General features: G+C 43.1%; 1 protein-coding gene across 1 annotated transcript in view; it reads left to right on the top strand.

Annotated features, from left to right (window-relative positions):
- mcoln2 (mucolipin TRP cation channel 2) overlaps positions 1–24942 on the top strand; it is a 47690-nt gene extending 22748 nt beyond the window's left edge. The window contains 3 exon segments of the mRNA XM_023986195.2: positions 3039–3245; positions 7568–7707; positions 23493–24942. Coding sequence (XP_023841963.1) covers positions 3039–3245; positions 7568–7707; positions 23493–23529 — 384 coding nt within the window. The 3' untranslated portion in view covers positions 23530–24942.
- Positions 24943–25441: the final 499 nt, after the last annotated feature.

Below are 25441 nucleotides of genomic sequence, written 5' to 3'. Positions count from 1 at the left end.
CATGTGGCCTGGTGTGGTTTTGCAATGGCCTGAAACGGAACATGTTTCCACTGTCGCCCAACAATTTGATGTATTGTTATCCATTGACAACCACAAGATGGCAGCATGTATACATTTTGCTGCTTGTTGTTGCTTGTCTAGTCAGTATTGCACCATTATGAGGCACACACATAATGCCTGAATCATTAATGCTAGCAAGGAAGGGCCCAAGTGTCTAAAGTGATCGCTGGTTTATAAGAAAAATAATTGACGGAAGTCGAGAAACATTGCAGTAGTAAACAAGAGCTCACATGGTGGACTGCAGAATCCTCAAACTAACTTTAACCCGCGTCAAACTACACAGCCACACTTTAGTTGGATTGTCTCCTGTAGTTGGTCTACACATGTTCAAACTATCAAAAGCAATTTCCAATTAACACTTTGCTGGGATTAGGGTTAGGTTCAGGGGATTAGGTTTAGGGTTGGGGTAAATTGACACAGTAGTTAGTATAGTGAACAAAAATATAAACGCAACAGAACCATACATTTATATATATGTTTGTTTTTATTTATTAAATTTTGTTTACCCCTTTTTCTCCTCGATTTCGTGATATCCAATTCGTAGTTACAGTCTTGTCCCATCTCTGCAACTCCCGTACGGACTCGGGAGAGGCGAAGGTCAAGAGCCATGCGTCTTCCGAAACACAACCCTGCCAAGCCACACTGCTTCTTCACACACTGCTCGCTTAACCCGAAAGCCAGCCGCACCAATGTGTTGAAGGAAACACTGTACAACTGGCGACCGTGTCAGTGTGCATGCACCCGTTCCGCCACAAGAGTTGCTAGAGCGCGATGGGACAAGAACATCCTGGCCGGCCAAACCCTCCCCTAACCCGGACGACGCTGGGCCAATTGTGCACCGCATCATGGGTCTCCTGGTCGCGGCCGGCTGCAACACAGCCGGGATCGAACCAACATGCAACGATTTTACTGAGTTACAGATCTTATAAGGAAATCAGTCAATTGAAATAAATGTATTTGACCCAAATCTATGGATTTCACATGAATTGGCAAGGGTGCAGCCATGAGTGGGCCTGGGAAGCCTACCCACTTGGGGGCCAGGCTCACCCACGGGGGAGTCAGGCCCAGCCATTGAGAATGAGTTTCTCAGTTTCAACCAGTCCGAATACTCCTCAGTTTCCTCAGCTGTCCGGGATGCTGGTCTCAGACAATCCCACAGGTGAAGAAAGCGGATGTGGAGGTCCTGGGCTGGCGTGGTTACACGTGGTCTGCGGTTAGGAGGCTGGTTGGACATACTGCCAAATTCTCTAAAATGATGTTGGAGGTGACTTATGGTTGAGAAATGAACATTCAATTCTCTGGCAACAGCTCTGGTGGACATTCCTGTAGTCAGCATGCCAATTGCACGCTCCCTCAACTTGAGACATCTGTGGCATTGTGTTGTGTGACAAAATTGCACATTTTAGAGTGGCCTTTTATTGTCCCCAGCACAAGGTGCACCTATGTAATGACCACGCTGTTTAATCAGCTTTTTTTATATGCCACACCTGTCTGATGGATGGATTATCTTGGCCAATGATAAATGCTCACTAATAAGGATGTAAACACATTTGTGCTCAAAATTTGAGATAAATAAGCTTGGACAATTTCTGGGATCTTTTATTTCAGCTTATGAAAACATGGGATCAACTCTTTACATGTTGCATTTATATTTCTGTTTCGTATAGTTTGGGGACTATCCAAATACAGTGTTACCCTTACAGGTTTACTATCTTAATTTGATCACTCTGTTGTCGCAGAGAATTTTCCTGCAAAGCAGGAAATGCAAATTGTAGTATTTAAAAAGGCTTTGAATGTTTGTAATTTCCACATTAAAATGACAGACTTGATTTATCCTATCAAAAAATGTATCAACCTCTACAAAAATGTCAATTTAATTATAATCCACATAATAGTTCACATTTCCTGTTGCTGCAGATCTAGAAAATGGTCAAATTAAGATAGAACATCTGTGTACTTGTACGCAGTCCAAATAAGGTGTGACCCTATTTTGTCTTCATTAGTTTGACATTTTCCTCTCATACTTTAAGAGTTTTCTGAATGATGGCATGAGTGAAATTATAATATTTGTTGTAACTTTTCTGTAAGGAGGAAGTTTGTTTTAAACAGAGTTTTAGCATAGTTTTAGTACACGCAATGCAATCAAGAGCTGCAGTATCAGATCTCCCATTATTTAAAATGTGGCGGTGCGTTTACTTATAGTGCGTTCGTGTTTGCAAGAGGAAAATGTTGCCCAATATGTGTAAAAATGGCACCAAACTGTCCTCACTGCACGGGTACATTGCAGAGAGGCTGTTCAGATAGATAGATATCGTTAATAGATATTGTATTATCTCTATGATTCAGACTATCCTTGATCACCTCAGTATTCAACTCTGGTGTCTGTTGCAACAAGATGTTCACTCATACTTACAACATGGGTGTGTGTCCCAAATGGCATCCTATTCCCTATATAGTGCACTACTTTTGACTCCCTATGGGCCCTGGTCAAAAGCAGTGCATTATGTAGGAAATGGGGTGCCTTTCGGGATGCAACCATACACTGCAGCCAGGGAAGTTACCATAACATCAACTCATTTAGACATTGTTTACCATTTGCAATAAACAAGGGATGTTACAGAGCTGCCCTCCCACATGTCCCCTACCCTACCTAGGATCTATACCGTCTGTCTGAGTGGGCTGTGCTTAGATGCTATCGCTCTTTGTTTGTAGTGATGTCTCCCCCTGAATCTGACTGTGTTTGTGGGATGTGTGCACTCTTTCCTCTCTCTCTCTCTCTCCCTCACTCACTCTTTCTCTCTCCTCTCTCTTTTTGCAATCTCTCTCCCATGTTTCTCTCTGTCCATCTCTCTGCTCCTCTCTCTCATTGTCTATGCCTGTCTCTTCTCTCTCCTCTCTACTCGGTTCCCTTCCCTCTCTCATCTCTTGCTTTCTTTCTCCTCCCCCTTCACCCTTCTCTTTTTCTCACTCCATCTCAGTTTGAGGGCCTGAGTCGGGTGGCCGAGAGCCTGTTCTCGCTGGTCAACGGCGACGACATGTACACCACCTTTGCACAGCTGAAGGACAAAAACAGCCTGGTGTGGCTGTTCAGCCGCGTCTACCTCTACTCCTTCATCTCCCTCTTCATCTATATGGTGCTCTCGCTCTTCATTGCCCTCATCACAGACGCCTACGACACCATCAAGGTACTCACTCATACCTTTGCTGGTTTGTGTTCAGTTGGCACAAAACGTAAGAAAATGATCTGAAATGGAGTGAAATGGGGAGGTACTATCTGAACGTGCCCAATTAGGAACGCTCACTTTGTTATCCGTTGCAAAACATTCTGAAACATTTTTCTAAGGTGTGGCCTGATGATCATGACCCACAGACCCAGGTATCAGGTCTATATCCCAGACCATACCACCCCAAATCCATAACTATCGTCCAAAAACAGCTTATTGAGATTTGAGGAGGGTTACATATGTAAACGGTCCATATCAGATATGTTTTAATGTCTAGTGAAAATGAGGGGGCCCAGGCACATTATTACACATAATTAATTAAAAGATATTGAATTTAGTCATCAGTGCCCCTTCAAAACAAAATAGTACATGAACAAATATTATACATTATGTGTGATGAGAGAAACAACAATATACGTTGAAAGATTAATCAACTGAGGACCCTTTCATGTGTTAACGAGCAATGGAATTGGAATCGGAAATTGGAATTGGAGATTTTGTCCAGTATGGCATTATTTGTTATTCATCCTTTAATGTTTTTTCTATGGGCCCAATTCAGACTTAGTAAATGTCCGCCTTTCCCACGCACGCCTTTCCTATGCACTTTTCAGTAGTTGGTATTCAGACTTACCTTATGCATATGCATAACGGGCTTTGCAGGCGTGTTTCCCTTGCCCGCGATGGACACATTTTATTAAACAGCTGAAAACCCTCCCACTTGATGGCCAACAGATTTTCTCGTGGAGTTTTCATTCAATAGGCATTTCCGTACATGCATCTAAAGCCACCCCTTTAAATGTGGTATACCTTTTAATTCTAATTTTGTCGAGACTCACTAGAATATATGAAGAGAATGATTCGGAATATTAGGGATCAATGAAAGATAGCCATGTAAATACACACATATTTGTCTTCTTTTCAGCGGTAATTGGTAGATTTAAAAATACTCTGATCTTGTATATTATTTAGGGTTAGGAAAGTATTTTTGAAAAAAATAAAAGGGTTTGGAGAACATTTATGTTCAAAATATATTGATGAATCAAGAATGGTGGTTTGATTCATCCTGAAGGTTGCCATATCATTGAAATATTGGAAGGTGAGAAGTGTACAATATGGGTTGAACAGTAGTCCTATAAATCTACCCTAATAATCCTCACTAATCATGGAACTGTGACAATGGTCGAGTCGCCGTGAACGTGCGCCAGCATCCAGATTGAAACTGCTAAGTACACTGTGTACGAAAAATTAGGAACACCTTTTTATCGACACCAATTTTTCAAAATGCAGTGAAAAGTCTGGGCATATAATTGAAAGATTCTAGCATTAATCAACTCGGCAGGTTTGGGGCTATACTGTCATTTGCACGTAGGCTACAGAAGCATATAGTTTGGGTCTCCAAATTTTAGGGCCAGCATTTCATAAACTTGGTGATATGTTGACAGGCTTCAGTTTGCTGCCGTGTGACGGGTTTGTCTCACATTTGTCTCTGGCGATCATAATGCAAAATAGATCTAAACAATTGTCATATATATTTACAATTCCCTTATCCAAGTGACTTGCTCATTTACGTAGATCTTATTGAGTTGTAAATTGCAGTGTTGTAAATTGCAGGGGAAAAATTGAAGTAGATGCAGTTCCACTTGGAACCCCAGATTGCTCGATCTTATCGTTTCATTGTGCATGAAGGTGGTCAAATTATGAGGCAATTAAGTCGAGGTCAGAATACAACGTATCTGTAGACACGCCTACGCAACACCTTCATTTCTTTGATCTTCACCCCGAACAAATAGAGGGTGAATAGCATGCTTGCTTTAAGTTCAAGATCAGAATGCATGTAAACAGAGAAGTTTATGAAGAGCAATTAGTGCCTTCAGAAAGTATTCACACCTCTTGACTTTTTCCACATTTTGTGTTACAAAGTGGGATTAAAGTGGATTTAATTGTCATTTTTCTCAACGATCTACAAAAAATACTCTAATGTCAAAGTGGAAGAAAAAATGTGAACATTTGTAAAAAAATATTATAATAAAAAAATAGAACACTAATGTACTGTATCTTGATTAGATACGTATTCAACAGCCTGAGTCAATACATGTTATAATCACCTTTGGCAGTAATTACAGCTGTGAGTCTTTCTGGTTAAGTCTCTAAGAGCTTTGCACACCTGGATTGTACAATATTTGCACATTATTCTTTTTTAAATCCTTAAAGCTCTGCCAAGTTGGTTTTGATCATTGCTAGACAGCCATTTTCATGGCTTAATATAGATTTTCAAGCCAATTTAAGTCAAAACTGTAACTAGGCCACTCAGGAAAATTCAATGTTGTCTTGGTAAGGAACTCCAGTGTATATTTGGCCTTGTGTTTTAGGTTATTGTCCTGCTGAAAGGTGAATTAATCTCCCACTGTGTAAAGATCGTCTAAGGGAGGAGACCAAAACGCAGCGTGGTAAGTGTTCATGCCTTTTAATGAGAAGTGAACACTATGACAAAAATAACAAAGTGATAAACAAAAATCGAACAACACGAAACAGTTCTGTCTGGTACAGACACAAAGACAGAAAACAACTACCCATAAAACACAGGTGGGAAAAGGCTACCTAAGTATGGTTCTCAATCAGAGACAACGATAGACAGCTGCCTCTGATTGAGAACCACACCCGGCCAAACACACAGAAATAAAAAACATAGAACACAAAACATAGAATGCCCACCCCAACTCACGCCCTGACCAAACCAAAATAGAGACATAAAAAGGTTCTCTAAGGTCAATGTAACGGTTTTCTTCGGTGGAAGAAGGAGAGGACCAAAGCGCAGCGTGGTAAGTGTCCATAATGTTTAATTAAAGACAATAAACTGAACACTTCCAAATAGAAAACAACAAAAGTGACAACCGAAACAGTTCTATCTGGTGCAGAGACACAAAGACTGAAAACAACCACCCACAAAACCCAACACAAAACAGGCTACCTAAATATGGTTCCCAATCAGGGACAACGAATGACAGCTGCCTCTGATTGAGAACCATATCAGGCCAAACACAGAAATAGAAAAATTTAGAAATACAAACATAGATTGCCCACCCCAACTCACGCCCTGACCATACTAAATAAAGACAAAACAAAGGAAATAAAGGTCAGAACGTGACAGTCAAGTCGTGACACACTGTCTGGTGGAAAGCAGACTGAACCAGGTTTCCCTCTAGGATTTTGCTTTTGCTTAGCTCCATTCCATTTCTTTTTATTCTGAAAAACTACAGTCATTAACGATGACAAGCATACCTATAACATGATGCAGCCACCACTATGCTTGGAAATATGGAGAGTAGTACTCAGTATTGTGTTGTTTTGGATTTGCCCCAAACATAACAATTTGTATGTTTGTTATAAAGTATTTTTTTTGGGCAGTTTTACTTTAGTGCCTTGTTGCAAACAGGACGCATGTTTTGGAATAATTTTCACTGTCAATTTGGTTAGTATTGTGGAGTAGCTACAATGTTGTTGATCCATCCTCATTCTTCTCCTATCACAGCCATTAAACTCTGTAACTGTTTAAAAGTCACCATTGGCCTCATGGTGAAATCCCTGAGCGGGTTCCTCCTTCTCCGGAAACTGAGTTAGGATGGATGCCTCTCTTTGTAGTGGCTGGGTGTGTTGATACACCATCCTAAGTGTAATTGATAACTTCACCATGCTCAAAGGGATATTTCAAGTCAGCTTTTTTACCCATCTCCCAATAGGTGCCCTTATTTGTGAAGTATTGGAAAACCTCTCTGGTCTTTGTGGTTGAATCTGTTCGAATTTCACTGCTCGACTGAGAGACCATACAGATAATTGTGTGTGTGGAGTACAGAAATAAGGTAGTCATTAAAAAATAATGTTAAACACTTAAACACTTAGCATTTATGCATGCTTAACTATTATTGCACACATAGTGAGTCCATGCAACTTATTATGTGACTTGTTTATCTTGCCATAACAAAGGGGTAAAATACTTATTGACTCAAGACATTTCAGCTTTTCATTTTTAATTAACTTGTAAACATAAAAAAATATATAATTCCTCTTCGACATTATGGGGTATTGTGTGTAAGCCAGTGATAATAAAACATCTGAATTTAATCCATTTTAAATTCAGGCTGTAACACAACAAAATGTGGAAAAAGTCAAGGGGTGTGAATACCTTCTGAAGGCTCTTTTCATTTATGCGTGCTTAATTCGGGTCGGAATTCCCCCCTATGTGAATTCAGTTGTCTCATAGTACTTTTATTCTACCCTACCGACAGAACTACCAGAAGAATGGTTTCCCCATGACAGACCTGCAGAGGTTCCTGAGAGAGCAGAAGGATTTCCCCCCCAGTGAGGAGGGCAGCGAGATGGACACAGAGATTGGAATGGGACACCCAGCGCTGTGCTGTTGCAGACGGTACAGTAACGTTAAAATAGCATTACCCCATATAATTAAAATTAGTATAACAGACAATCTCATTTTAAGCAAAGTTCCATTTTATGATGATGGTAGTATAGTTTGTTAAGGTATATGGCACGTTATTATGACATGTCATATAGTATGGCTATGTAATATTTGTATTTAATCCCCTAGAGTCGATGTCCGCGCCCCCTCAGAAATGTAATTAGAATAATAAACATCCCCATCAAAATTTGTCAGTTTCATCTAGAGATATCAGTTTCCGCATCAGAGACATTCATCTGTGCTGAAAGGTGGCAGAGCTAGAGCAGTGTGTGTCAGACCATGAGACATCCCGAAAACGTATGTTGTCCGAACGGTTTAGCTTACAAACTATTATGACCCCTCTATGGAAAGATGAGACTCTCACGAATATGAAATAAAGAAAGAATATGACAATTTTATGAGTGGTAAAATTGCGTGACACGATTGCATTTTAGAACCCCGCTACCCCCATTTTAGGCAAATTCGTTCCGCATGGCCCACTGCCCTGGGTGTGGTTTGCTCATTTTCGACCATTCCATTGATCCTAATGAGGAAATCTACACCCACCCGGGGCACCGGGCCAGACAAAATTTACTCGTCCATTGATTCAATAGTTATGTTATCGATATTAACGGAGCTTATATTCTTTCTATTTCTATAAAGAATTTGCAGCCGCAATTTAGATAATGAATACACTGAATGTCCAAAGTATTAGGAACACCTTCCCAATATTGATTTGCACCCCCTTTTGATCATGTGCATGTCCAAATATGAATGATGTCTGGAATCCGACACAGTTTCACTGGAATGATCAAACGGCAAGAGTCAAACAAACGTCAACCCACAAAATGTCAATAGCTTGTATATGCATGGTTTAGCTGAGACACATTTTTTGATAGGTAGGCTGGTAGTCTTTTTCTGAAATTATTTTCACCTGATTTATAGTATGCCTGTCTTAACTGAAGTGGTACTCACAACTTTCATTAGCTAGCTAAGTTTAGCATGCTAGCTAGTTACACTGACAGCTGTCAGTCAGTACCCTATTTGCTGATATTTCCCTGCTACACGTGGAAATCACCACAACGTTCCCACCTCCAATTGCCAAATATGTATTAGCAGCCTGCGTCAGTCTTTGAGGTGGAACCTAAATGCTCTAGGACGGGAATTACTCAAAATAGGTGCGGCAACTTCCTCTGAGTTGGGCCTTTAACCATTTAGCTGGTTAGTCCAAAACAAGTCAATAACAACCTGGTTGGGATTGGGAAGACTGTTCATTTCTACACATTTTTCAGTGTTAGTTTTCCATCCATATGCAACAACTTCAATCACCATTGTCTCTCCCACATGACTGCTCTTACGTGAAAAGCATGTGTAATTTCCCTTCGAAACAGTTTCTATCAATCTCTGTCATCTAGGGCAGAGCGCAGCCGATGTGGAGTTTCCACCACGCTGAGGTTTAGCCTAGCCCTTTGTGGCCTGAGAAATGAAATTAGTGGTGGGAGAAATGTGGACACACCCAGCGATGTGCTGATTACAGAGGAACCAAGGGTTATATGCTGGGAAGAGACTTCACCCTTTGGCTGCTCTGTGCCCTGAGATAAACAACAGCATTGAGTTTGAGTCCCAAATGGCACCCTTTTCCATATATAGTGCACTACATTTGACCAGGGCCCATAGGGCTCTGGTAAAAACTAGTGCACTATGTAGGGAATAGGTCAAATTAACCAGTGTCATACTGGCTATGTGTTAGCCTGGTCCCAGATCTGTGTGTGCGGTCTTGCCAAACACTGGCGTGACAATGACCATAGGAATTTTCTAAACAGCACAAAGAGATCAGGGACCAGGCTAGATATGTGTGCCACTATATGATTCACTGATGATGTCTGGAAAGCAACAGCTCGTGCTGGTCAACAAATGATGACCATTTCAAGGTCTCTGTGTCTTCTGTTGTGTTTATTTGCAGTAAGCATGTGTTTGAATCTGTGGACAGTATGTGCGTGTGGAAGGAGTGGCGTTCTCGAAATGAATTCATTTTGAAGTGCATTTATTCTAAGTATTTATAGAGCAAGTTGTGTTCGTATTTCCTTATTTTATTTAATAATTTACCAAACATTCCAGTTTCTAGATACTGTATTTCCCATTATTTTCAACCAATTGCAGTCATGTGTTAATTATTAAGTGTTACTTGATTTCTATTGGTCCAGTTGATGGAAGTGGTTAATTGACAAAAGTGTTTCAGCTCAGTAATTGGCTCACCTGCCATGTTAAAAATAGGTGTGTCTTGTATATTGGATTCCATAAAAATGTGATGCCTAGTGATGGCGTGAGTAACTACTGGAAGCGTTGTTGAATCCAATGGGTTGCTTTAACATTAGCTAGCATGTGTAACGGCAGCCTTCCTCCTCTTCGTCTGAAGAGGAGGTGTAACAGGGATCGGACCAAGACGCAGCGTAGCTCGTGTTCAACATGTTTAATTACAAACGAAACTGTGAACACTTACAAAATAACAAAACGTGGCAAACCGAAACAGCCCTATCTGGTGCAGAGAAAACACAGAGACAGGAAACAACCACCCACAATCCCCAACACAAAACAAGCCACCTATATATGATTCCCAATCAGAGACAACACAAAACATCTGCCTCTGATTGAGAACCATATTAGGCCAAACATAGAAACGGACAAACAAGACACACAACATAGTATGCCCACCCAGCTCACGTCCTGACCAACACTAAAACAAGCAAAACACACAAGAACTATGGTCAGAACGTGACAGTACCCTCCTCCTGAGGTGCGGACTCCGACGCACCCCCTAAAACTCAAGGGGAGGGTCTGGTGGGCATCTGTCGCGACATAGTGCGGCTCCGGCGCAGGACGAGGCCACCACTCCACCATTGTCTTTGTCCCCCTCCTTACGCTACTTTGAGTGGCCCTCGCCCCGACCTTGGCCTAGGAATCTTCACAAGGTCCCCACTAGATGAGGAGACAGCTCAGGACAGAGAGGTAGCTCAGGACAGAGGTAGTTCAGGACAAGAGGTAGCTCAGACAGAGAGTAGCTCAGGACAGAGAGGTAGCTCAGGACAGAGAGTAGCTCAGACAGAAGGCAGCTCAGGCAGAGCAGTCAGTGACAGAGATAGCTCAGACAGTAGACGGTAGCTCCGGACTGAAGGGCAGCTCTGGACTGTAGGGCAGCTCCGGACTGAGGGAGGCAGCCCGACTGAGGGCAGCTCCGGACTAATGCAGCTCACGGACGATGGGCACGCTCCGGGATCTGAGGCAGCGCCGACGAGGCAGGCCTGACTGAGGAGCTCACGTATGAGGGCAGCTCATGACTGAGGGCAGCTCCATGACTGTCGGGCGGCTCATGACTGGCGACGCTCTGGCAGCTCCTGACTGGCGGCGGCTCTGCAGCTCCTGACTGGCGGGTGCTCTGACAGCTCCTGACTGCGGCGGCTCTGGCGGCTCCTGACTGGCAGGCGGCTCTGGCGGCTCTTGACTGGCGGCGGCTCTGGCGGCTCCTGACTGACGGCGGCTCTAATGGGTCGGGACAGACGGCGGCTCTGACGCTCGGCAGGAGGCGGCTCAGATGGCGCTGGGCAGGCGGCAGGGCAGTCAGATGGCGCTGGCAGGCAGGCAGCTCAGTGACGCAGGCAGGCAGCTCGAGAGGCGCTGGCAGGCAGCAGCTCGACGCGTCGGCAGGCAGGAGCTCCGACGGCCCTGGGCAGGCAGGCAGCTCAGATGGCGCGACAGCAGGCAGCTCAGCGGCGCTGGCAGGCAGGCAGTGCAGCAGCGTTGGACAGCACGCGACTCTGACCTCTGAGGCGCACAGTAGGCCTGGTGCGTGGTGCCGGAACTGGTGTACCGGACTGGAGACACGCACCTCAAGGCTAGTGCGGGGAGCAGGAACAGCACACTGGACTCTCGAGGCGCACTATAGGCCTGGTGCGTGGTACCCACTGTGGTACCGGGCTGAGGGCACGCACTCAGGCGAGTGTGGGAGAAGGAACAGTGCGTACAGGCTCTGGATACGCACAGTGGCTTGGTGCGTGGTCTGGAACTGGAGTACTGGGCTGGAGACACGCACCACAGGGAGAGTGCGTGGAGGAGGAACAGGCTCTGGAGACGCACTGGAAGCCTGTGCGTGGTGTAGGCACTGGTGGTACTGGGCTAGGGGGGAGGTGGCCCGGATAGACGGACCGTGAAGGCGTACAGGAGCTCTTAAGCACCTATCTGCCCAACCTTACCTGGTTTAATGCTCCCGTAGCCGACCAATGCGGGAGGTGGAATAACCCGCACTGGGCTGTGTTGGCGAACCGGGGACACCATACGTAAGGCTGTGCCATGTACACCGGCCCGAGGAGACGCACTGGAGACCAGATGTGTTGAGCGGCTTCATGGCACCTGGCTCGATGCCCACTCTCAGCCCGGCCGATACTGAGCTGAATGTACCGCACCGGGCTAAGCACACGTACACGAGACACCGTGCGCTTTTCCGCATAACACGTGTTCTGCCCGTACTCCGCTCTCCACGTAAGCATAGGAAGTGGGCGCAGGTTTCCTACCTGACTTCGCCACACTCCTCTTTAGCCCCCCCCAAGACATTTTTGGGTTTCTTCTCGGGCTTCCAGCCACGCTTCCGTGCTGCCTCCTCATACCACCGCTCTGGGCTTTAGCTGCCTCCATCTCTCACGTCTGAGAGCGGCGATATTCTCCAATGTTAGCCCAGTGTCCTTTACCCTCCAGAATTTCCTCCCATGTCCAGGAGTCCTGTGTAGTGGGCCGCTGCTGCTGCTGTCGCTGCTGCCCAATGCTACGCTGCTTGGTCCGAGTTTGGTGGGTGGTTCTGTAACGGCAGCCTTCCTCCTCTTCGTCTGAAGAGGAGGTATAACAGGGATCGGACTAAAACGCAGCGTAGCTCGTGTTCAACATGTTTAATTACAAACGAAACTGTGAACACTTACAACAATTACAAAATAACAAAACGTGGCAAACCGAAACAGCCCTATCTGGTGCAGAGAAAACACAGAGACAGGAAACAACCACCCACAATCCCCAACACAAAACAAGCCACCTATATATGATTCCCAATCAGAGACAACACAAAACATCTGCCTCTGATTGAGAATCATATTAGGCCAAACATAGAAACGGACAAACAAGACACACAACATAGAATGCCCACCCAGCTGACGTCCTGACCAACACTAAAACAAGCAAAACACACAAGAACTATGGTCAGAACGTGACAGCATGCTGATGAAAACGGCAGTTCAATTAAAGACTAGCATTATTTCAATCTTCTCTATGTATTATTTTGGATAATGGGATAATTAGGTGTACAGTGCCCTCTCCCATCCCTGGATTGAGCTATGTTTTCTGAGCCATATCTCTCGCTGGCTAAATGGCATCCTGATCATGGCAGCCTGCCGTTAAGACTTTACAGGGAAGATGAAATTACAGTGACCGTAAGGTCTGAATCTTTAGGCTAAATCCCCCCCCCAAAAAAATAAATAGTACAGTACAATTGACTAATATTTGAATAATTATGTGTAAACATATCGCCATGGTGGAACTTGCACTCATGTAGTTGTGAAATTGCCAGCCAACCCAAAAACTAAAGAGCAGCAATTCAGGCATTCTTGAAAGTCAGGACATTCCTTGTTCTGCAAAAAAACATTATCTTCAAAAGTATTCAGCAAAAAAAAAAAGTGTCAATTTTTCACAGAGGAAGTTAGACACTCTTGTCGAACGGCTCCAATTACACGCCACTTTTTTTCTTCTCTTTCTTTTTTTGACATCGCTTTTGTTGAATACACCTGGGTCAATGGAAACCTTAATGTGACACTCCAGCAGCATATCTGTGACTCTTGGAATGCAAAAGCTAGTTTTGGTCAACAAATGGCCATTTCAAGGTCTCTGTTTTGATTAATTTGCAGTATAGCATGTTTGACTCATTGGGAGGCTTGTTTGTATCTGCCACTCTCAGCACTTGCTTGGAAACCAACAGTTAGTGCTGGTCAACAGATGGCCAGTTCAAGGTCTGTCTGTGTTGCATATAGACGGGTTAGCTGAGAACATCATGAATGATGTGCGTTATGATTCTAGATGGTCAGAAAGCTAGCAACAATGACAAGATGCTTCCATGTGGGGAATCATAGGTGGCTCGTTTTTAGCTCATGTCTTGTTATTGATACTATGTAGGGCCTCGCAATACTCGTTAGTATTGTGGCAAGGAAACAAACTGCCTTAATGTTAGAAACTAACATAATGTTGTCATCCAGCGTCACATTTATTTTCCAAGCTATAGCGCACAATATTTTACATGCAAGCAGGTTAAGGATGAAAGAGTTTGGTCTGATTCGTGTTGTCATTTTTGCCATGGAAAAAAATATCCCGATACAGCGATCGTCCCGGCCCAAAACTGTGTCTTGTTTTGACTCTTGTCACATTTATGCTAAAATGACAAATTCGCTAGCTAACCAACAACTGTAATGATGTATTTCACTAAAGGTTTTGAGGAAATATAGTTAACATGCCAACAATCCTTTGACATTTGGAAGGATTACAAGCTCTTTGATGAGGGGAGAGTTATGTTGGTTCTCTTATGCATTGACAGTTTATTCTCCCACCTGAATGACTATTTGGATTTAGGTTTTAGTGATTTCTCAATTGCTCTGAGATTTACCAAGTGTTTTTTGTTTTTTTACAGATGCTTTTTAAATCTTGTTTGCCCCCTTTTTAGTCACTTGTTTATACATGTGAACACTTTATTGTGCTGAAGTCTTTTTAAACAACACTAGAACCGCGTGGCCTTTCAGCCTATAAATACCTGCTAGATAATGTTGCCGAGCGTCCACTTTAGCATATGCATCAGATGCATATCAACCCGCGAACATAAGCACCAACGCTTGATAAATGGTGCATAAAGGATTAACTTTTACTTGGTACTCATCCCGGATCCGGGAGCACCCCCCACAGTAAAAAAGCTGACTAGCATAGCCTAGCATAGCGTCACAAGTAAATACAAGCATCTAAATATCATTAAATCACAAGTCCAAGACACCAGATGAAAGATACAGATCTTGTGAATCCAGACATCATTTCTGATTTTTAAAATGTTTTACAGGGAAGACACAATATGTAAATCTATTAGCTAACCACGTTAGCAAAAGACACACTTTTTTACTCCACCATTTTTTTACTCCATCAGTAGCTATCACTAATTCGACAAAATAAAGATATATATAGCCACTAACCAAGAAAACAACTTCATAAGATGACAGTCTGATAACATATTTATGGTATAGCATATGTTTTTTTAAAAATGTGCATATTTCAGGTATAAATCACAGTTCTACATTGCAGCTGCAATCTGAAATAGCGTTGGAAGCAGCCGGAATAATTACAGAGACCGACGTCAATTACCAAAATACTCATCCTAAAACATTTCTGAAAAATAACACAGCCTACAGCAATTGAAAGACACAGATCTTGTGAATCCAGCCATCATTTCTGATTTTTAAAATGTTTTACAGGGAAGACACAATATGTAAATCTATTAGCTAACCACGATAGCAAAAGACACAACTTTTTTTCTCCACCTTTTTTTCCTGCATCAGTAGCTATCACTAATTCGACTAAATAAAGATATATATAGCCACTAACCAAGAAACAACTTCATAAGATGACAGTCTGATAACATATTTATGATATAGCATATTGTTTTTTTTGAAAAATGTGCATATTTCAGGTATAAATCACAGTTCTACATTGCAGCTGCAATCTGAAATAGCGTTGGAAGCAGCCGGAATAATTACAGAGACCGACGTCAATTACCAAAAATACTCATCCTAAAACATTTCTGAAAAATACACAGCCTACAGCAATTGAAAGACACAGATCTTGTGAATCCAGACAATATTTCAGATTTTCTAAGTGTTTACAGCGAAAACACAATATATCGTTATATTAGCATACCACATGAGCTAACATCACCCCGCATTGAATCAAGGCAAAAGGGGCGATAACGTTATCGCCACCAAAATATATAAATTCTTTCACTAACCTTCTCAGAATTCTTCAGATGACAGTCCTGTAACATCATATTACACAATGCATATAGAGTTTGTTCGAAAATGTGCATATTTAGCATCACAAATCGTGGTTATGCAATGTAATCTGTCAAAACATGGCATGCATTCTGGACGGCGCCATCTTGGAAAGGCACCTATGTTTACGATTATTTATCGATTAGATTGACTAAAAAATACAGGTTGGACAGCTAATGAAAGATGCATTGGTTATTAATGCAACCGCTGATTTAGATTTTAAAAATTAACGTTACTAGACATACATTGTGAGTTACAGCCAGACTAGTGCCGCCAAAAAATGGCCGACAACTGCGGTTACATTTTTCCACATAAATACAGAATAAAATCATAAATAACTCTTACTTTTGGACGAGCTTCCATCAGTATCTTGGGCAATGTGTCCTTTATCCAAAAGAATCGTTGCTTTGTTGTTAAACGACCTCTTCAACTTCGGAACTAGCAGCTAACGATCTACATGGCACACACATGTCCAAATCCTCAAACGCAATACTAAGGAAATTCCGAAAAATAGCAATATACTCGCATCAAAACTGAAATAATCGGTTTCAAATAACTTCGTTATGATGTTTCTAACACCTATATCGAATTAAATCACAGACGGATATATCTTTGATCAATAACGAGAGCTTTTGAGCATGCCATTCTGATGTCCTCCCTTGCGTCCTGGCGAGCGTCCAAAAGAAGGGACATCTCACTCCATTGCGTTTATAAACTCTGAGAACACGTTAGAAACCGCCATTCCACTTCTCATTGGTTACTGACATCCAGGGGAAGGCGGGTGCAGTTCATTTCGATCCATAGGGCATACACAGAGCTTAAAACTGATCCGAGATCAGAGACTATTTTTCAGAGCTTCGCATGTCCTGTCATGATTTTCGCTGTAGAAAGAGTTCTGGTTCACCCACAGACATAATTCAAACGGTTTTAGAAACTAGAGATAGTTTTCTATCCAATAGTAATAATAATATGCATATTGTACGAGCAAGAATTGAGTACGAGGCAGTTTAATTTGGAAATGTAAAAAAAATTATAATGCTAACAGCTCCCCCTATTGACAAAAGGTTAATTAAGAAATATTGTGGAAATGTTTTGTGAAGTCACATGCGCCATTATCCATTTATATTGCCCATTCATCCACTGATGACAGAAAACCATATTTTAATTGTATTATACTAGTTTTTGCTTTGATTTCTATATACCTTATCAAACATCTCTGAGTAGGAGTGCTGATTTAGGATAAGTTTTGCCTTTTAGATCCTTGATCCGCACTCTGAAATGCTTGATACATATAGCCACTTGTGTAACTCCACTGAGCTGTGTTATCACATGAACAACAAGCGTTATCAGTGAGATATGGACTGTGGGAGCTTACGCAGTAACCTCATGTCATGCCAACTGTTAAAAGTGGACTTATAAGGCTAAGAGTGCAGGGTCACTGATCTATGTGTTATTTCTTACATTGTTACCCCAGGAAATATTAGGTTATATTACATACAGTCGGGAAGAACTATTGGATATAAGAGCAACGTCAACTCACCAACATTACGACCAGGAATACGACTTTCCCGAAGCGGATCCCCTATTTGGTCCACCACCCAGGACAATGGATCGGATCCCACCCGGCGACCCAAAACAACGGCGCCGCAGAAGGGGCAGACGGCGCGGTCTTCTGGTCAGGCTCCGTATACGGGCACATCGCGCACCGCTCCCAAGCATACTACTCGCCAATGTCCAGTCTCTTGACAACAAGGTGGACGAAATCCGAGCAAGGGTTGCCTTCCAGAGAGACATCAGAGATTGTAACATTCTCTGTTAAACGGAAACATGGCTCACTCGGGATAGAGTCGGTACAGCCACCTGGCTTCTTCACGCATCGCACCGACAGAAACAAACATCTCTCTGGTAAGAAGAAGTGCGGGGGTGTATGCCTTATGATTAACGAGACGTGGTGTGATCATAACAACATACAGGAACTGAAGTCCTTTTGTTCACCTGACTTAGAATTCCTTCCAATCAAATGCAGACCGCATTATCTACCAAGAGAATTCTCTATGATCATAATCACAGTCGTGTATATCCCGCCCAAGCAGACACATCGACGGCCCTGAAAGAACTTAATTTGACTCTATGTAAACTGGAAACCACAAATTTATTGTAGCAGGGAAATTTAACAAGGCTAATCTGAAAACAAGGCTCCCTAAATTTTATCAGCATATCGACTGCGGACCCGGGCTGGCAAAACTCTGGATCATTGTTATTCTAACTTCCGCGAAGCATACAAGCCCTCCCCTGCCCTCCTTTTGGAAAATCTGACCACGACTCCATTTTGTTGCTCCCAGCCTATAGACAGAAACTTAAACAGGAAGCGCCCGTGCTCAGGTCTGTTCAACGCTGGTCCAACCAATCGGATTCCACGCTCCAAGATTGCTTCGATCACGTGGACTGGGATATGTTCCGCATAGTGTCGGACAATAACATTGATGAATACGCGGATTTGGTGACCGAGTTTATTAGCAAGTGCATCGGTGATGTTATACCCACAGCGTCTATTAAAACATTCCCCAACCAGAAACCGTGGATTGATGGCAGCATTCGCGCAAAACTGAAAGCGCAAACCACTGCTTTTAATCAGGGCAAGGTGACCGGAAACATGACCGAATACAAATAGTGTAGCTATTCCCTCCACAAGGCAATCAAACAAGCTAAGCGTAAGTATAGAGACAAAGTAGAGTCGCAATTTAACGGCTCACACACGAGAGGTATGTGGCAGGATCTACAGTCAATCACAAACTATAAAACCAGCCCCGTCGCGGACAACGATGTCTTGCTCCTAAACAAACAAACAACTTTGCTCGCTTTGAGGACAATACAGTGCCACTGACACGGCCCGCTACTTAAACCTGCGGGCTCTCCTTCACTGCAGCCAACTTGAGTAAAACATTTAAACGTGTTAACCCTCGCAAGGCTGCCGGCCCAGACGGCATCCCCAGCCGCGTCCTCAGAGCATGCGCAGACCAGCTGGCTGGAGTGTTTATGGACATATTTAATCAATCCTTATCTGTTGGTTGTTCCCACATGCTTCAAGAGGGCCACCATTGTTCCTGTTCCCAAGAAAGCTAAGGTAACTGAGCTAAATGACTATCGCCCCGTAGCACTCACTTCCGTCATCATGAAGTGCTTTGAGAGACTATTCAAGGACCTGATCACCTCCACCCTACCTGACACCCTAAACCCACTCCAATTTTCTTACCGCCCCAATAGGTCCACAGACGACGCAATCGCAATTACACTGCCCTAACCTATCTGGATAAGAGGAATACCTATGTAAGAATGCTGTTCATCGACTACAGCTCAGCATTTAACACCATAGTACCCTCAACTCGCCATCAAGCTCGAGACCCTGGGTCTCGAGCCCGCCCTGTGCAACTGGGTCCTGGACTTCCTGACAGGCCGCCCCCAGGTGGTGAGGGTAGGTAACAACATCACCCCGCTGATCCTCAACACTGGGGCCCCACAAGGGTGCGTTCTCAGCCCTCTCCTGTACTCCCTGTTCACCCATGACTGCATGGCCATGCACGCCTCCAACTTAATCATCAAGTTTGCAGACGACACTACAGTGGTAGGCTTGATTACCAACAACGACGAGACGGCCTACAGGGAGGAAGTGAGGGCCCTCAGAGTGCGGTGTCAGGAGAATAACCTCACACTCAATGTCAACAAAACAAAGGAGATGATCGTGGACTTCAGGAGACAGCAGAGGGAGCAGCCCCCTATCCACATCGACGGGACAGTAGTGAAGAAGGTGGAAAGTTTTAAGTTCCTCGGTGTACACATCACTCACAAACTGAAATGGTCCACCCACACAGACAGCGTGGTGAAGAAGGCGCAGCAGCGCCTCTTCAACCTCAGGAGGCTAAAGAAATTCGGCTTGTCACCAGAAACACTCAAACTTTTACAGATGCACAATCGGGAGCATCCTGTCGGGCTGTATCACCGCCTGGTACGGCAACTACTCCGCCCACAACCGTAAGGTTCTCCAGAGGGTAGTGAGGTCTACACAACGCATCACCGGGGGCAGACTACCTGCCCTCCAGGACACCTACACCACCCGACGTCACATGAAGGCCAAAAAGATCGTCAAGGACAACAACCACCCAGGCCACTGCCTGTTCACCCCGCTATCATCCAGAAGGCGAGGTCAGTACAGGTGTATCAAAACGGGGACCGAGAGACTGAAAAACAGCTTCTATCTCAAGGCCATCAGACTGTTAAACAGCCATTGCTAACATTGCGTGGCTGCTGCCAACATACTAACTCATCTCTAGCCACTTTAATAATGTAAAAAATGGATGTAATAAATGTATCACTAGCCACTTTAAACAATGCCACGTTATATAATGTTTACATACCCAACATTACTCTTCTCATATGTATATACTGTACTCTATACCGTCTACTGCATCTTGCCTATGCCGTTCGGCCATCGCTCATTCATATATCTTTATGCACATATTCTTATTCATTCCTTTACACGTGTGTGTTTAAGGTAGTTGTGAAATTGTTAGGTTAGATTACTTGTTAGATATTATTGCATGGTCGGAACTAGAAGCACAAGCACACCTTTAACATCTGACTGATTCCCGAGATCGTTTCCTGACATTTATATCCAAGAGGATTTCAAATAAAACATCTTAAGCATGTACAAATGAAAATAAAACTTCTGGCTACAGAAAACAACCAAACACAGTAACAGACACCAGAGAAACCCGCCCCTCCCCACTGCTTCCCCAAATGAAGCACTGTTCTCTCATGTAAATGAGGACCGCCGGGCATGATAGCTAGAATAGACAAATTAATACGTTACTGCTTATGAATCAACATAAAATCCACTGTTTGCTCAGTCAATATCCCAGAAATATGTGGCGAGTGATTTCACCTTTGCAGAGGGTTTGTTGTAGTTTTGATGAGTAGGTTGCAGCCTCTTCGGGCTTGGTGAAAACTCTTGTCATGCCGTTGTGATGAATATGCAGCTTTTCTGGGAAACGCAGGCTGTATTTCACCTCCCCCTCTCTCATGGTCTGCATGACATCTTGGAATGCGTGCTGCTGCGCCTTCACCTCCATGGTGTCGTCGGGGAAAATGAAAACCTTTTGGCCTTTGTATTCCATAGCTCGCTGATGAGCTCCTTTTCCTGAATTTGATTTACCCTTGCTATTATGGTGCACGGCTTGGCACCTAGTGAGGGCTTCACCTGCAGAGAGTGGTGTGTACGGTCAATGAAGTGCTTTGGGAAGTTGTCATTGGCCAGCAGCTTGGGAATGAGCTTGGACACGAACTCTGTGGGTTACCTTGTTCTTCGTCCTCCCAAATGCAAACAAGTCTGCTGTTCAGCCTGAAACTCCTGCTTTCTAAGTCGAGAACCTGGGCTTGGAGCGCCTTAATTTAAAAAAAGCTGCGGGCAGGTGGTTTCCAGGCCTCCAATCCGGGTGTCATTGTCAGACAGCCTCATCGGCTGTGTCCATGCGGCTCTTCAGTTCGACCTGTGCTGTCTTTAGGGACTCAAACTTTGTTTCGAGCCTGTCAAAATGATCGTTGATAGTTTTTATTACAGCCTTCGAATTTGTTCATTGCCGTGGCAGAATCTTGTTGCTGGGTGTCTGAAGTGTTGTCAGTACTCAAACTGGCGCTAGCTGCTGCTTGTTGTGACTGGGCCTTTGTAGACTTTCCGTTAGCGGTTCTGTTGATTTTCGTCACCATTCTTCACTTCATCGCTGCTAGTTAAAACTTCTTATGGGCAGGTGGGACGGTAGTGTCCCACCTGGCCAACATCCGGTGAAATTGCAGAGCGAAAAATTCTAACTACAGAATTCTAAATATTTAACTTTCATAAAATGACAAGTGTAATACATCAAAATAAAGCTTAGCTTCGTGTTAATCCAGCCGCTGTGTCAGATTTCAAAAAGGATCTATCTGAGGACAGCGCCCCGCATACAAAAGCATGAAAAACATATTTCAACCAGGCAGGTGGCCACGAAAGTCAGAAATAGCGATATAAAAAATGCCTTACCTTTGATCTTCTTCTGTTGGCACTCCAAAAGGTCCCAGATACATCACAAATGGTCCTTTTGTTCGATAATGTCCTTCTTTATATCCATAAAAACTCAGTTTAGCTGGCACGCTTCAGTCAATAATCCACCCAGTTTCCCTCCATCAAAATGCAAAAATAAATGAATCCCAAACGTTACTAATAAACTTTTCCAAACAAGTCAAACAATGTTTATAATCAAACCTTAGGTACCCAAATACGTAAATAAATGATACAATTTAAGACGTAGAATTGTTATTGTCTTTACCGGAGAAAAATACCAAAGAACGCGCTCCCTTCCACGCGCTTGGAGACACTACAGCCAAAATGGGAGCCACCTAGAAAAACGACCATTCCTGGCTCATTTTTCCAAAAACCAGAAAACTCTTTCTAAAGACTGTTGACATCTAGTGGAAGCACTAGGAACTGTAATCTGGGAGGATTTCACCTTATAATAAAAGTGACAGCCATTGAAAACAGTGGTAGGCTGAAAAAAAAAATGTTGGGGGGGGTGGTTTGTCCTCTGGGTTTCGCCTGCCATATCAATTCTGTTATACTCACAGACATAATTTTAACAGTTTTAGAAACTTTTGAGTGTTTTTAAAATGTTCTACATTCGAACTTTCAGGGACTACATCCAAATGCCACGCTATTCCCTACATAGTGCCACGTTATTCCCTACATAGCACTACAAATGGAATAGCGTGGCATTTGGAATGCAAACACAAAGCTTTAAGTTTTACCAGACAACCTAGGGTCCATACTTGTGAACATTAGAAAAAGTTTCAGTTTAACCTGGACCTACATTGTAGTTGGTCCCATCCGATAACCTGCCACGTGTTAGCCCTATGCCAACCTCACCAGCAGACAATGATTATTTCCTGTAACAACAAATTCTGCATCAGCTTATCAAAGATCTTAAACTTTATATCCACCAACAAATTACATTTCTTAAAATAGGTCCTTGGTCACCAGAGGGATATTTAACCTCAAAATTCAAGGTTTACTTTTGTTCCTCTTGGTCTGTCTCAAGTATAGAGTGCCAACATTGCGTGATGATGATAATGCATCCTTGACTAGGCTACTAATGTTAGACACAATTCAAAAGGCACGTTTTCTCATATGTCAAAATCCTACACTTTTGCTCATCTGTTGTGCACACATCCATGTGCTTTTACAGAAAATCAGTCAATGCAACAAGTTTATTGTACATTGTAAAAAAATAAAAGCTGAAGAGCCATATGGACTTGTCATATAGATGTCATGACGTACCATCAACATAATTACTTCCTGGTGGCAAACTTAGCTAATGCAGTTGCCTGAAATGACAGTGCTCATTAACCATGGGTTCGAGCTCCCCTCATGTCAAGCATTTTTGGTAAGGGAAACACTGCTTGTCCTCTGTTCAATGAGACAAAGTCGATAATTATAAAACATTGTACATGTAAGGGTAGCCTAATGTGGTTTTTCCCTATGGGTGATTGAAGCTAGTAAAAGATTTGCTGGAATGACCGTCAACTTTTTTTGTTTGGGATTATGACTGGATTGTTCTGTTTCAGGGCTCCAAGCAATGATGACATCATACTCATCAGCTGACAGCAGCCACACCTGGGAATGTTGGGAGAAGAGAATGATTCTGGAAATTGGGAACCCGGACCTCTGAAATAGAAATGGAAATACTGTTCAATAATATTTGGGACCATGCAGGTTTTTATAGGCAGAGTTTATATATTTTCCACAGGGGAGCAAATGTGGAATATAAGTGCCAAATAAAGTTCTTTATATTGCCTTTTAAACATTAAACTAAAAGCCATGTACGATATCTGCTGGCTCAGAGCCAGCGGCTCTGTATTAGCAAAGAGAAGGAAAATATTGAAAAGCTAGAATCATTAATTGAAACAATAAGTGGCCACTCCACCTCTGAGGAATGGTCCTGGAGAAATGTAACAACTCTCAAATTCATAGAGGGAGCTATGTATGCAAGGACTAACCATCATGATATCAAAATTATAGTTAACTATGTTTTGATGCTATACAGTGTTTTACTTTGTTTACAAACATTGGCGTAACAAAACAAGCTCAGGGTGCTCAGGGTGCAAAACAGGCTCAGGGTGCTGTCACTCATAGGGAGACTACGTCGCCAGCAAAAGCCCATCTTCAGTGCTCCATTGATTTACAGTAGAAGCAAACAGAGACCAGAGCTTGTCGTTTCCAATCGGAACAAATTAATTATAGTGGGTAGTGTCGTAGCTGAATCAGAATTAGTTAGGTAACATAGATAAATAAGATGTTTTATTTACTTTCATAATATGCTTATGTGAGATACTTGTCATTAGAATGTCTCTTTTTGGACTATACTGTCGGCAGTTGCATTTTTCCTTTCTACTCTAGGGAAAAGTCACTTGGGGCCCAGAGAGGGGAGTGGTCAGGCTTGACTTTTGCATGTCTGGTAATATGCAGAATATCAGAATGGAACATTGTCTTCATATGTGAACAGAATGGAACATTGTCTTCATATGTGAATGTATCTGTTAAACCATGTGAAGGGATGATTAAGGGGGAACCAATTATCTCTTGGCTCCACAATGTCTGTGCACAAGTCACTCCCCTCAGTGAGCTTGTCCAGGAGTGGGGAGAAGAGGGGTTGTATTTGAGATGGGTGTATCTAGAATTGACAATTGATATATGCCATTGGATGAGGTAATGTTTTGGTACTATGAAGTACCAAGAACGAGATTAGAAGCTCGTCTTAGAGAGCAAAATGAACGATAATTTATAGCTAATGCTATCTGGCTATGGGATACTCCTCTCTCAAGTAAAAGGCCCTTTGTGAAGTTCCTAAGATCTGTGGTTAGTCATGTGAGTTGAGAGGGGTGTATCTTGGCTATAAAAGATACTAAGTATTCTTTTGTAAGCACTCTCAGAACTCATTTATAGACACTGAATTGATCTGAGAGTCAAAGGGCTATGGTGAAGCTCATATAATTAAAGATGAAGTTTAAAATATAACTCTGACTTGTGTGTGGTTTGTAAACCCTCTTCATTTATTAATACAGGAAATTACCACGACAGTAGAACAAGCAAGGAGGTGGGCAGAGCCAAGCATGAGCTAGTGAGATTCTATTTATTTGCACATTTCCGTGTGGTGCCAAGACAACAGCTCTCCCTCAACCTGTTCAAGACAAAGGAGTTGATTGTGGACTACAGGAAAAGGCGGACCGAACACGCCCCCATTCTCATCGACGGGGCTGTAGTGGAGCGGGTTGAGCGCTTCAAGTTCCTTGGTGTCCACATCACCAACAAACTAACATGGTCCAAACACACCAAGACAGTCGTGAAGAGGGCACAACAAAACCTATTCCCCCTCAGGAGACTGAAAAGATTTGGCATGGGTCCTCAGATCCTCAAAAGGTTCAACAGTTGCACCATCGAGAGCATCCTGACTGGTTGCATCAATGCCTGGTATGGCAACTGCTCGGCCTCCGACCGCAAAGGAACTAGAGAGGGT

The sequence above is a fragment of the Salvelinus sp. IW2-2015 genome, linkage group LG4q.2 (genome assembly GCF_002910315.2).
Source record: "Salvelinus sp. IW2-2015 linkage group LG4q.2, ASM291031v2, whole genome shotgun sequence".
Classification (NCBI taxonomy): Eukaryota; Metazoa; Chordata; class Actinopteri; order Salmoniformes; family Salmonidae; genus Salvelinus; species Salvelinus sp. IW2-2015.
This window is presented reverse-complemented; position numbering and strand designations above follow the sequence as displayed.